Raw genomic sequence first — 13,860 nt, 5'->3', positions numbered from 1 at the left:
CCAGCTGGTCAGTCATGTAAAAGCAGCAGATGAGCCTGGAGAGAACATGAACAGCACATTCAGCTTTGAAGTACAAAGGTAAAAACACAGAAGAAGTAAACGGAAAGATGTGCTAGGAGATTTACATAAATAAAGAGATCATCTCCCAAGACTGCTGAGTGCTGGATGTTTGCACTCAGTTGCTCTTCAGGAATAATGATGGGTTAATAAATCCCTGCAGGTCTGTCCCACTATCCAGGAAATCCTGCCCATGCATAGCACCAGAAAAGTGACACGTGATATGAACATCTACTGCTGAGCTAAAATTGTGCCTGCCACAACAAAAGCTGCTAAAAGCGGAGGTGATTCTATACCACTTCCTCATCTACCCACATCCTCCCTCACCCAGTGTTTGCTGCTTCACAGTTCATTCAGTTCACAATAGCTGAGTACCACCATGAGACATGGAGAGGCTCCTGAAACCACCCACAAGTCAGTTCTACATGACAGCCTTCTGCATATGGTGACTTCACAGCTTTTCTCTAATGGGATAAGATCACCTCATCAGCAGAAGCTGACAACACAGAAGTTGCATTCAAGTCGTACAAACATCTTTGGATGGCAAACACATGCATAGAAATAGGGGAATATAAGCAAGTCCATGCTTTCCAGAAATTATTTTTTTCCAAATAAGCAGACAACAAAAAATGAAAAACAAAAAACAAATACCACCACACCCAGAAACTTACCTGAAATCACATTTTCCCATCTACCCTAATAAAGGTAACAACAGCACATGCAACAAGGATAAAGGCAGGTGTAAGAAGTTACCCTATGCTTACTTCGGGCAACATCACTTTTATTGTTTCCCACTGCACAATCAGGATCACTAAGCAAGTAAGTCAACTCCTTTTTTTTTTTTTTTACCAGTCAAGTTTTCTACCATTCTGACTTCCTACCGTGATGTTTAAGCTAAGTATACCCTTATTTTACTCAGGCCAATATTATCTAGTATCTGTAAGTTTTTCAAACGTTGCCTAAATACTCTAAATTATCGCTGTTTGCACTAACTACAAACAGTGCTACACAGTTGTTCACTGCTTTTTGCTTGCTTCTGTGTAGATGACATATATTTAATTTGAAAACTTTAAGTCAGCACAGGATGAATGCCTTGCCAGTTCTTGGAGAACTACTGTGGTCTGAAAAATAAGGATGTGATTCAGAAGTGCACATAAGTGCATGTGAAAGTTTAAGCTTGTGCTTAACTCCAGTTTTGAAGTGATTATTTCTATTTGAATAGCATATGATTTTTCACTATCACAACCCATTTTGATGGTGAAAAGAGCCCATTTTTTTTTTTCAGCCATCTGCTGCAATGCCTTATTTTGGGACATCCTGTCCTTCCCAGAAGAGAACAAAGTTATGAAAGCTGCAGCCCATTACCTTTAAGAATGCTTTTCATCAGTATAGTTGCCAGGAGGAAAAAAAAAAAAAAAAAAAAAAAAAAACCACCAACAATCCTCTACACATAAACAATCATAGAACTTATGGAAATTGAGTATGTTTCGTAGTGTTCTAACAAACATGTAAATGCAATTCACAACCTATTATGTTAGCAAATATACTCAGTGTGCAGTTGCCAGTGTGATGGTTACTGTTTCAGATGAACTGACCAAGTGATGCTAAACCTGGAAAGGTAACTTGATTTGAAAGTGTACTGTTTATGGATATACCACGCAATAAAAGCTGCTGCAGTTCCACAGAAGCTTCCTTCCAAGAAGGCCACAGTTTAAGCTTGATAATGACTTCAGCCTCGTAATGATCACTCCGGGCAGTCTGGACAGTCTTATTTTCACATCTCTACAGGAAGGATAATTATAATACAGTTGCGTGGCTAAAACTGGAAGCTGACCTACCTGCTAAGAATGGCTTTGGACACAGGTCCTCCGAACCAGGACTGAAAGCAGCTCCAAGGCACGCTCGGAGGCAAACTTTCAAAGCACAGCGTTTCAAATGCAGCACAAAGCCAACTTTTAATCCTTCCTCTGTCCTCCCGAAATCTTTTACGAATTTCCAGTCCTATCTCCTCGTTTGAATACGTTTACTTTCCCCTACATCTAGTTAGAACCGCACGAAGAACACTGGATAATCGCTAAAACTAGGAAAGAATCAAGGCGATTCAAGCGCGAGCGTCGCCAAGAGACGAAAAGGAAACGACAAGCCGAGAGCCGCCCCGGCTCCGCCAGGTAGGCTGCTGCCGGTAACTGCTAAGCACGCCACCGCAAGCGCCGCACTGCCGCCTGAGGACGAAGCGACCCGCAGCGCCCCTGTTGATCTGGCAGAGCCCAGCCGAGGGCTTCCCAGGGGGCTCCGAGGGCCCCGCGAGGACGAGCCTCTCCCGACCCTCAGGGTGGACAGCCGGGGCTGCCCGCCCGCCCGCGTAGCGCCGCGGTGCTGCCCGCCGGGCCCGCCCGGCCCTTACCAGGGAAAGCACTTTGTAGGTGTTGGGGTCCTTGCTTTTGCCGCCCGGAGCTTTCTCCGGCTCCTCGGCCACCTCCAGGGCCGGCAGCATTGGCACGGCCGCAGCCTGCAGCTCGCCGTCGGCCGCCCCTCTCCCGCCGAGGCCCTCCTGACGGCCGTTGCCCGCCGCCTTCTCTCCGTTGCCCTGCATGCCGCCCGCCGCTCTGCCCTCCGCCGGCCCGGCCGCCGTTATTAATAGCGCGGCGGCCCGGCCCGACCGGCCCCGCCCCTGCTGGAGCGCGGCCGCCGGCAGCCCCCACTCCCACGCTGGCGGGGCCGAGCCGGGCCGGGGCCGCAAGCCCCGGGTACGGCCCCATTGCCCGCCCTCGGCCTGCAGGCACGGCCCATCCGCACCTGTGCTGGTGAACCTGCAGCTTGGGTGGCTGCGGGTGTGAGGCTCCGTCACCGCGAGCACAAAACAAGGAGCTGGCAGGCAGTGTTTGCGGGGCAGGGTGGAGAATGTCGCTTCTCACTCGAGGCAACTTGGGGTTAGCTGTCTCAGCGGGCCGGGACAGCGTTAGTGCAGTACCTGTGTATGTACCTCCTAGGTACCCTTCTGTCCACACCCTTCTATGTCTTGTGTTTAGATCTACTCATCCATGGTCTGACCTCTCCCTGCCTATTCTCACTAGCTCAGCCCTACTGTTTGATAAGGGAGAGGTGCGCTGTTAGCTTTTTTAATGACCCTACTTGACAGCTTGCTCCAGAATTATACATCTGGCTGTTTGTTATCAGTTCCACATGGACTATGAGCCTACCAGTTGCCTGAAAGGTTCAGAGAACGCTTTGTTGGTCATTTCTCCAAGAAACATGGAAGTCTTCAGTAACATCAATAGTTGGAAAGCCTCCTTGTGCTTAAAATTGCTAAAAGTTAGCAGCTTAGCATAGGAGGACCTGGATGTGTGAGGTAGACATCAAGCTGAATAGGAGCCAGCAATGTTCCTTTGCTATGCAGAAAGCTAGTGGTATCGTGGGCTGTGTCAAGGCAATGGGGAAGGTCCCCTCTACCCAGCACCTGTGAGGTCACACCAGTAGGTCCTATGCTGTGATCCCCCACACAAGAGATGTAGGCATACTGGAGAAGATACAGACTTCTGAGAAGGGCCATGAAGATACGGAAGAGATTGGAGCACCTCTCCTGTGAGGAGAGGCAGAAAGATTTGGGACTGTTCAGCCTGGAGCTAAACAGGGATTCAGGAATGATTTCATTAACATTTATGAATATCTGAAGAATGGGTGCAAAAGAGACAGAACCACTCTTACGATTCTTTTCATTTGTTTCCAGTGGGCCCTGAGAAACAAAATGAAACAGAGGAAGTTCCCACTGAAAATCAAGCAGCACTTCTGTGTTGTGTAGATGATGGAGCACTGACACAGGTTGTCCAGGGAAGCTGTGGTGTCTCCTCCACAGAGATCTTCAGAAGCTGCCTGGACAGTCCTTTGAGTGTCCCCGCACAGGCAAGGGTTTGAGCAGATGGACACTGAAGACACCTCAGCCATCCTATGAAAAAACTCGTTTTCCATCATTACTTATATTTTATGTATAGATATATATATTGAAATTAGATTGTCTTTCATTCTAAGGTGGTGATGGCTTTGAAATACAAGGACTTAAGAAGTCTGTAGCAGATTTTCATGCGATTTTGTTCCCTTCCAAAATATTACTACTCTGTTTTCTATTTCAGCTGAGTCTCATAATCAAATGGCCACTACAGCCTCCAGGATAAACAAAAATTCTAAAGACTTAGCATTTATTTAACATTTATAGAATTACTGCTACTACAGCTCCCAGCATATTAAAGATCTGGGCAAGGGTGACTGTCATCACCTTCTGAGTCACATTCTGGCCTGTTTTGACTGCACAGGTGTCACCTTGAGCATTTCTGCACTAATGATTCACATAGTGACAGAGAAAAGGAAAAAGCAGATGGGGCTGTGGCTATCAAACTCTTGAGTCTACAATAAGATCTCCTTTATTCCATTAATCCAGCATTTCAATCTGTGAAACTAAATACCTGATACATTTTTAAGGACTTTGACATCTAATGAAAAAAATGTAAATTTGAGATTGTCTGATAACTTTAAAAGACTCATAAAAACTAAAATAGCAGAAATAGCAGTTTTATTCATTGAATCTGGTTTTAATAACTAGTGCAACAAAAGACAGTTACAACCTCCCTTTTTTTTTTTTTTTTTTTTTTTTTTTTTTGTATGTCTGGACAATTAAAAGTTCTTAGCTAATTTTAAAGAACTAAAAATTCATTTTTCATCATTTTTTGTGTATTTTTCTGATAGCTTTTAAGAGTAAGTCAAGTAGAAATCTTTCTTGTACTATGTAAGTCATCAACTCAAAAGTTCCAGCAACACATGTTGTGCACTGGTGATTCTCAATGGAAATGATATATAATTAGATCACAGACAAAAATGTGTCCCTTTTTTCCATCTGAAGAAGGGCTTTACTGCAGTTGCAGCTAACTCTCAAATCATTCATTGAGTAGCAATCCACCGACAGCTGTTTTTCTATGTACAAATATTTGTGAAACACCCCCAATTTTATCATTTCTTTCTATGTCAATATAAACAGTTAAGGTACTTCAGGCTAGGCATGGAAAATAATTACCCTGTGTAGAAAATAATTAACCCACCTGTGAGAAGAATGCTCATTTCAGATGACTAGCAGTGTGTCTAAGGTACACTATACAAGAATGGAAAGGAAAACCAAATAAGATTAAGTTCTGAAATCACATGGGAAGCCTTTTCTGATGAATACTAGGAGACAAGACGGAACGTTTCAAATGCTAAGCCTTCAGGAATCTACAGTTACTTCACTGCTTCAGAAGGAGATTGTGAAATACTGGTCAATACAGTTTTAATAAATATTTGACAAAGTATATAACTGTAAAATTAATTAATTTCAATTGTTACTAAAATTGCAAATCCGAATTCCAAAAGACTTGGCTATGGCTTTTTCAGCAGACACAGAAAGCTTCAGAGGGAGCCCAGATTCCCAGCAGCCAGTGCAAGCGTTGAGCAATTCATCTCCTCACCAAATGTAAGGGGAAAACCTCTTAAAATCAGCCATAGAATCATAGAATCACCAAGGTTGCAAAAGATCTCCAAGATCATCTAGTCCAACTGTCCACCTACCACCAATATTTCCACACTAAGCCACATCTGTTAGTACAACATCTAAACGTTTCTTGAACAGTTCTAGGGAGGATTACTCCACCACATCCCTGGACAACCCATTCCAGTGCTTCACCATTCTTTTGGAGAAAAAATTTTTCCTAATACCCAACTTGAACCTTTCCTGACTCAACTTGAGCCCATTGCCTCTAGTCCTATCATTAGTTACGCTAGAGAAGAAGCTGACCTCCCTTCAAGTAGTTGTAAAGAGCCTTGTGTTTCCAGGCCTCATCCATAAAGGAAGTCATCAGAGCATGACAATTTTAATTTTTTCTCTAACCACGAACTGCATCAGGGAAGAAAAGCAAACACAAACAATGCAGTGAGAGGGAAAGGCAAACACGGGAGTTCTACACGCTGCTACGTACCAGTGTTCATGACATTTGCTGCTTGCATTTTTTATCTGGATGGGGTTGACAGCAGATGCCTCTTCAAAAGGCTGCAGCAAACACCTGGTAGCCATGAAGTCTCAGCCTGACCCCATTTTGTAAGCAGGCTGTAGCACAAAGGACATGCAGCTGGGTGCCAAGGTGCGCGTGGGGCACCTCATTACAAAAGCAGATTTCACCTGGGCTCCAGCCAGGGCACAGGGACCCTTCCTGCGCTCTCAGTAGGCCACAGGTTTAGCCTGTGGGCTAAGCAGTACCACGATAGCTGCCTGTGATAATCAGTTCTGTGCTGGCCCGGTCTTGACACTTACATTATAGCACGGAGCTCCTCCCAGTGGGTGGTCGCAACCGTGAGCTTCTTGTTGCTTTATCTAATCCTCAGAAAAATTTCTGTAGCTGCAAAAAAGACCAGAAACTCCAGACCAAGGACTTGCTTGTTAAAGATTGTTATGTCTCAATGTAATGCTGGACTCTGCCCTTATGCATGCTAGTGAAACTGTGTTTCTCAGCTCCCCCTATAAGGACTTCTCTGGCATTCTTGTGTGAGAGCTGCACTGTAAACTGTTCTGAGAAGCAACAAGCAAATCAAACTTACATAGTTTCTGAGTTATCATTCTTGAGAGTTTAATTTAGTGCTCAAAGGTCACCAACTTCACACAAAAAAAAAAAAAAAAAAAAAAAAAAAAAAAAAAAAATCCCTAGTAAAGATAAATGAAACAGGAGACAGGAGCTTTCTTTTATTGTATCAGGCAGCAATGATTCAGATGAAATCAGAAATCCCACAGCATTTATGGACTCATCAAGCCATGTAGACTGTTCTGTGTTTTTCAGATTTCATCTGTAAAAACCAGCATGAACTTTGGCTGAGCAAAGACACAATTTCATGTAAAATTTCAGGATTCAAATTGTAAGTCTCAGAATCTGAATTTTCTATCATGATATCTCTTTAATGGGATTTTTTAAAAAATAGAATAATTCAGCTTTTTATAAGTGCTTATTTCAAAAACTGTTAATTTTGCTCTTTAAAATGTCTCTTTTTTGAAAAGTACAAAAATAATTTTTGCAAATAACTGCCCACTTTTTTGGCTGTTTTACTGCTATTCAAGGAAAATAAAATCTAAAGATAATAAACTCATCACTAGTATTTTCTATAACACTGAAAAACTGGGTAATCCTACCCACTTTTAGTCTTAATTTGGCATAGATTATTACAAATTTAATAACTGTTAATCCAACAGCTGTTATTGAAGGCAACAACACAAGCAAACAATGGAAAGTCTATATTGTAGCCATTGTATTTGCTTTGCAGCAATTGTGTGTCTAAGCAACATAAAAATGTTGTTGATTTTAGAAAAAAGTGGCTAAAAACCTTTACACTGTATAATCCTGACACTGACAATACGTAGACAGACTTTGATGGGATGCACTAGTTACTACCTATGAAAATGTCCAGAAGATGTTTGAATACTTTAACGTTACCCAGGCAAAAATTAATTGCAAGGCAGTTATGCTGTTATTCTCAGACTAATTTCACCAGCAAGAATGGTCTTACAGTTGCCAACCAAGGCTAGGAGGTCTGCATATGCAAGTATATCACCAGGAAGAACAAATTTGTGCATATATGGGAAAAATTGCAAGAAGTTTACAAACTGGAAGGGAAAAAAACCCAATACTGTATACTGGAGTAATTAGTCCAGCGGTTTCCTGAAGACCTGCTGGTTTAATTCAGGGCTTCTTCTAGTGAAAGCAGTGTTTATGAATCTGGGGAGTGTAGAGCTTTGGTTGTTTGGCAGTGACTCTCAGCAGTAGTGTAGGTACAATAGCAGCCACTGCAACTAGCTGGGAATTTAAGGAAAACAGAAGATTCTTTCACAAGTTAAATGTTGTGTAACTACTAAAAATATATAAATAATTACAAGCAGAACTGCTGTTCCCTCTCATGTTATTCTACGCATGATATGGACAAGCTACAAACTTCTTTCAGTTTTCTGCCTAAAAACCAATATCTTTTAAGATATCTAGAAAATCAGTGAATCAGGAGACCACATATAGAAAAGTCACTGTGAAATCTCAATGACAATTTCTCCTTTGAATATGTCAAATGTATCCTTAAGGCCCAGCTGCGTGACTCAAAATCACATTGAGAAATCCCTTTATACAAGAGAAGGCTCCAGGGGGACCTCATTGTGGTACTTGAAGGGAATGTATAAAGGAGGGGCGACAGCTGTTTACATGGGTGGATAACTGATAGGATAAGCGGAAATAGTTTTAGACTAAGACAGAGGAGGTTTAGATTAGATATTAGGTGGAAGTTTTTTACACAGAGGGTAGTAACACACTGGAACGGGTTTCCCAAGGAGGTTGTGGATGCCCCATCCCTGGAAGCACTCAAGGCCAGGGTGGATGTGCCTCTGGGCTGCCTGCTCTGGCGATTGGTGACTCTGCCTACAGCACGGGGTTGAAACTAGATGATTTTTGAGGTCTTTTTCAACCCAAGCCACTGTATGATTCGATTATCTCATTGATATTTGATAGCTCAAAGTGAACAGCAAAACTCAATACAAACAGGAGAGGGAAAAATAAATAAACTGCTTTCAAAACAGATGCACAAGTGGAGGCAGAGATTTGAAAAAGTGCCTAAGGAATTTAGGAATGCACACCCTGCATCTCCAGGCAGATCTGTATTCCTAAATCACTTTGAAATCCAGCATTACTTCATGCTAAGAGCACAACAACTGTATTAAGTCAGCTTAAACAGCAGTCAGAGATCTGCAGCTGAGGAGAATTTTGAGCCAGTGGAAAGTTCTCCTGCTAAATACTATTTAAAAATGCTTTTTCATCATGTCTAGCCACTTTCTAAACACATGCAAACATGTAACACATGCTCCATTTTGCAGTATGAAGTTTTACTGTTTCAGTTTTGAAGAAAAACTCAATTATTGTTTATTGTCATCATGCGAAATTATGTAGTCTAATGTAATTTCACAAAATTCTATGCCCTGTGGAGTAACATTATGACTCAGGTGCTGCATTTCTGCTTTTCAGCAGCTATACTACAGTCATTGGCATTCATAAGCCTTTTACTGGAAGCAAGTGCATGGAATGCAAAGTTTGCAATTCACTGCTGGAACAGCATCTATTTTATACGGACAACAAGTGCCATCAAAACAAGACTGGAAAATTATCTTTCAGAAAGTACACAGAAGGACATTTTAAGACACTCATTGCTGAATTATCATGGAAAAAAAAAAAAAAAGGAGAAAAAACACAACAAAATGCAGAAAACTTTTTGTGACTTTCACAATGCAAGTTGTCTCAGCGCTTAATGGCCTACAAATGACTCAGGAACTTGGTGCACACTTAAGGAAACATCTGGTATTGTAAAATACAATGTTACATAAAAACCTCACAAACAATTTAAAGAGCACCTGTAAATATAATGAGAGAAGTAACCATTTGTTACAGTAACCATTTGTTACAGTTACTTGTTTAAGGGGAAAAAAAGAAAAAGAAAAAGAAAAAGAAAAAGAAAAAGAAAAAGAAAAAGAAAAAGAAAAAGAAAAAGAAAAAGAAAAAGAAAAAGAAAAAGAAAAAGAAAAAGAAAAAGAAAAAGAAAAAGAAAAAGAAAAAGAAAAAGAAAAAGAAAAAGAAAAAGAAAAAGAAAAAAGCATAAGGAGGAAAAAGGCTTGACAAGGATAGTGCTAAGACCAAATGGAAAAATTGAGAGAGAAAAGTCAAAGATTCAGAGGAGATGAGAGGAGAGGAGAGGAGAGGAGAGGAGAGGAGAGGAGAGGAGAGGAGAGGAGAGGAGAGGAGAGGAGAGGAGAGGAGAGGAGAGGAGAGGAGAGGAGAGGAGAGGAGAGGAGAGGAGAGGAGAGTTCTGTGTGTTTTTTTAATGCTGCAGATGCTGTTTCTCGATTATCTGAATTTCAGTGCTGTACATGCAAGCATTATATCAGATTGGATAGAACAAAACACCTAATGAAAACATTTTGTTGTTGGGATCAAATTTCCCTTCCATAAAAGGACATCTATAAAGCTTCCAAGTAAGTTGGTTAGCTGTGGGGTTTCTGTGCTCCAGGATAACACCAGTACCACCAACAAATACTTGTTAACTGGACATCTGGTTTTGCAATCCTGACAGATCTGTAGAAGAGCACATGTGAAAGCTTAAACCCTTTAAAAACAGCATCTGTACAAGAACTTTAATAAACCATGAGCTCTTAATAATCTCTAAATAGCCTGACTAAAATGTTTTGGAGTTTTTTTCTAGGAAGACAGTAACTATTTTTTGATGCAAATAAGCAACCAAATTTAGGGTTTTATGTGTTTTTACTGTCAGGAATAAATGTGTTTCATTACACTGCCACATCAGCCTGAGTTTTTCTCTGGTCCACGTCTTGCTTACCCTTTATGTTTCTGTTCTTCTGACTTGTTGCACAGATGAAAAACAGGTAAACTCTGTCTCTTGTTCATTCTTGTCTCCAAAATGAGTCTGGATCTAAGTGGAGGTGATCATCACCTGAGCTCATCCCAATTCTTCAACTCTACTTTGTCACCAAGCTAGCCTGTGCTTCTTCCTCTTAGAATTCCACAACCAAATACTACACAGGGCAACTCATGGAGAGCATCTTAGTGTTTTTTTGGGGGGCGGGGGCATGGTTTGCCTCTTCTGCATTCTTGAAAACAGATCTTTAGAAATATTTATAAAAAGCTTAACAGGATGCACAACATTGCCTCTGGTAAAACTGCTTCAGAGTGTCAGAATGAGACCATTTTCTGGGATATGGCCTAGGCTAGAAGCCAACCAGGAAAGGGAAATTATGCATGTTTAAGCAATTCTATTTATTTTTTTTTTTTAATCTTTCAGGATCTCAAAGATGCAGTTAGATGTTCTAGAGCAGTGCATTGCACCTACCTCTCTTTTTGAGAATAAGTTTGAAATCTTTAGCAGAGTTCCTACTGCTAAAACTCATCTACTTCATCTGGCATAGATGCAGACATCTCCAAGAGACTGCCCAAAAAATTCTCCAGTTACGTGTCAGAACAAAAATATCTAGTTCAGACTAGTGGAGAATGCCAGGAAGTACATTCTTCCAAGTTTGAACCAAAGCTTACGCAAGGTTCCTTCTACTTCTGAGAAGCAGAGCTTACTTTATAAGACTCCGAATCATTTGTTTCCATTGTTAACACTCTTTTTGTTTTTCATATGTCTGCATTAAACTAGTCCTGCAATTCCCTGGATATGCACAACTAGATTATTTTAAAGTGTCAGATACACTATTTTCCTTCCATGATAGGTTTCCTTGCCTACCCTTCTTTGTCTCCAGACTCTCAGTAGTTCAGCACAAACACAAAGTTTGTGTCACTCAGTAAATCTTGGCTAAGCACCACTCACTGTAGAACATGCAATGCAAATCACAGAATCACAGAATCACCCGGGTTGGAAGGGACCTCAAGGATCATGTAGTTCCAACCCCCCTGCCTAGCAGGGCCACCAAACATACACATTCAGATCAGGTTGCCCAGGACCCCGTCCAACCTGGCCTTGAACACGTCCAAGGACGGGGCATCCACAACCTCCCTGGGCAGCCCATTCCAGGGTCCAACCACTCTCCTTGTGAAGAACTTCCCCCTAACATCCAACCTAAATCTTCCCTCCCTCAACTTGGATCCATTTCCCCTAGTCCTGCTATTGTCAGCCCTTTTGAAGAGTTTACTCCCCTCCTGGGTGTAGGTTCCCTTCAGGTATTGATAGGCTGCAATGAGGTCACCCCGCAGCTTTCTCTTCTCCTGGCTGAACAAGCCCAACTCCCTCAGCCTGTCCTCATAGGGGAGGTGCTCCAGCCCCCTGATCATCTTAGTCGCCCTCCTCTGGACCCTTTCCAAGATCTCCATGTCTTTCTTGTACTGAGGGCTCCACACCTGGACACAGTACTCCAGGTGGGGCCTCACAAGAGCCGAGTAGAGAGGGACAATCACCTCCCTCTCCCTGCTGACCACCCCTCTCCTGATGGAGCCCAGGATCCCATTTGCCTTTCGAGCTGCCAGAGCGCACTGCTGGCTCATGTTAAGTCTCTCGTCCATCAGGACCCCGAGGTCCTTCTCTGCCGAGCTGCTCTCAAGGCCCACTCCCCCCAGCCTGTACGGGTGCCTGGGGTTCTTCCGGCCCAAATGCAAAACCTTGCACTTTGCCGTGTTGAACCTCATTAGGTTCACCCGAGCCCAGCCCTCCAGCCTGTCGAGGTCCCTCTGAATGGCATCCCTTCCTTCCACTGTATCAACCGCACCACTCAGCTTGCAAAGACTCTGAGTGCAAGTGACAGATGACTACATGAGCTCTCTGTTCTAGGACTAAGAAGCTGAAAAAGAGGAATGCATCTCAAAAGATAAGTGTATGAAATTTGTGTAGCAAATAACTACTCCAACAGAAAAGTTCAAAAGTTCACTGTTTTTCTTCATTTGTCTTTTTGTAAGAAGATATGGAGGCAAAAATAAATATACTTAGAGTCAAGTCTTATGAGGATGTTTGTACTGTCACCATCTAAAAACTAATACTTCCAAACAGGCCAAATTATGCATTTTAAGGGATGTTCAATTGACTCAACCAGGATGTTAGTGGTGTGTAAAAGTCATTTTACCTTCACTCAGAAAGAAATATGATATATTTTTAGTGAAGATTTATTTGTGTTTGGGTGTTTTTTTTTTCATGGAAAGTTCCAAGGGCAAGATGTGTACAAGATTCCTTGGACACATAGTTTACAAGTTATTGGTAAATCAGATTGTCTCATGCTAACCATTTCAACTTCTGCAGAATAGCTTGTCTTTAGAAGGTACCTTCCTACAATGCTTTGAGAGTGTAATTCACCACTGGGACCTTGCACTTGGTCACCCTTGTACTTACTCTTTTCTTCAATTCATAGAGCAAGCATCTGAAAATTAGTGAGAGTTGTCATTATGAAGATGGCAGAGCATTTATGTTAAGGCTCTTCCTTGTTAGTTACCACTTGTCCAGTGTCAGTAAAGATTATAGTGTTCAATGGCAACAAGTTCACTTATAGTAATGCCTTGTGAGATACAGATAACCATTCATCTAACAGCTAGGCAAGATCTTCATATACATTCAACCTTAAGTCATGTTTTTAATCTGGTCAATTTAAAAGAACCTCCAGAGATTACTTCGAATTGTTCTCCATATAGAACAGAGATTGGACAAGGAATTTCATATGATGTGTTTTAATAGACAATCAGAAGTTATTTACTACATTTTTATGATTTAGCAATCTAACCTGCCCCCTGGGCTTTTGGAAAAAAAATATGCAAATAATTAGGAAAAAAGAAAAATTTTGGGCATGTATCCATGTTCTTCTCAGTATTTTTAGAGAACATTGGGAGTATCTAATGAGATTCTGTTGAAAATCTAATCTGCATTACAGAATCCTATTAATCATCATAGATTATTTTAGACTAGCCATAGTTTCTTTTCCAAGTGCCTTACAGAGACATTTCTCAGGCTTTTAGAACAATTCTTTATAACTAAATTTCCCCAGCGAGGTTTGAAGCTATTGACTAACACAGTGTATGGAACCAGAGCATCATACCCGTCCCATTTCAAAACTTGCTTCTCTCTAGCATATAGAGCCAACTCAGTACCTCTGAGACCAATGTGGAGGATCGACATGATAAGAAGGCCTACTTGTACAGGATCAAATTGACACCTGGAACTTCCACTGTGGCCTGGTCTCTCACCAAAACTACCAGCCTCAGAAATGAAAAACCAATTGGC

General features: G+C 41.7%; 1 protein-coding gene and 1 long non-coding RNA gene across 2 annotated transcripts in view; both read right to left on the bottom strand.

The window, feature by feature from the left end:
• ENPP1 (ectonucleotide pyrophosphatase/phosphodiesterase 1) overlaps positions 1-2,699 on the bottom strand; it is a 52,542-nt gene extending 49,843 nt beyond the window's left edge. The window contains exon 1 of the mRNA XM_052671270.1: positions 2,462-2,699. Within this exon, the coding sequence (XP_052527230.1) occupies positions 2,462-2,650 (189 nt within the window). The 5' untranslated portion in view covers positions 2,651-2,699. The remainder of the gene's footprint in view (positions 1-2,461) is intronic.
• A 154-nt stretch (positions 2,700-2,853) lies between these two features.
• On the bottom strand, positions 2,854-6,134 carry LOC128075105 (uncharacterized). The gene is made up of 4 exons (XR_008203650.1): positions 6,054-6,134; positions 5,145-5,194; positions 3,763-4,000; positions 2,854-3,637 (listed from the first exon to the last, which is right to left on the bottom strand). It is a non-coding gene; the product is annotated as an uncharacterized LOC128075105 (long non-coding RNA).
• Between the last annotated feature and the right edge of the window lie 7,726 nt (positions 6,135-13,860).

Source organism: Tympanuchus pallidicinctus, unplaced genomic scaffold (genome assembly GCF_026119805.1).
Source record: "Tympanuchus pallidicinctus isolate F22 unplaced genomic scaffold, pur_lepc_1.0 scaffold1, whole genome shotgun sequence".
Lineage (NCBI taxonomy): Eukaryota > Metazoa > Chordata > Aves > Galliformes > Phasianidae > Tympanuchus > Tympanuchus pallidicinctus.
The sequence above is the reverse complement of the archived record's forward strand: the minus strand, read 5'-3'. Positions and strand labels throughout refer to the sequence as shown.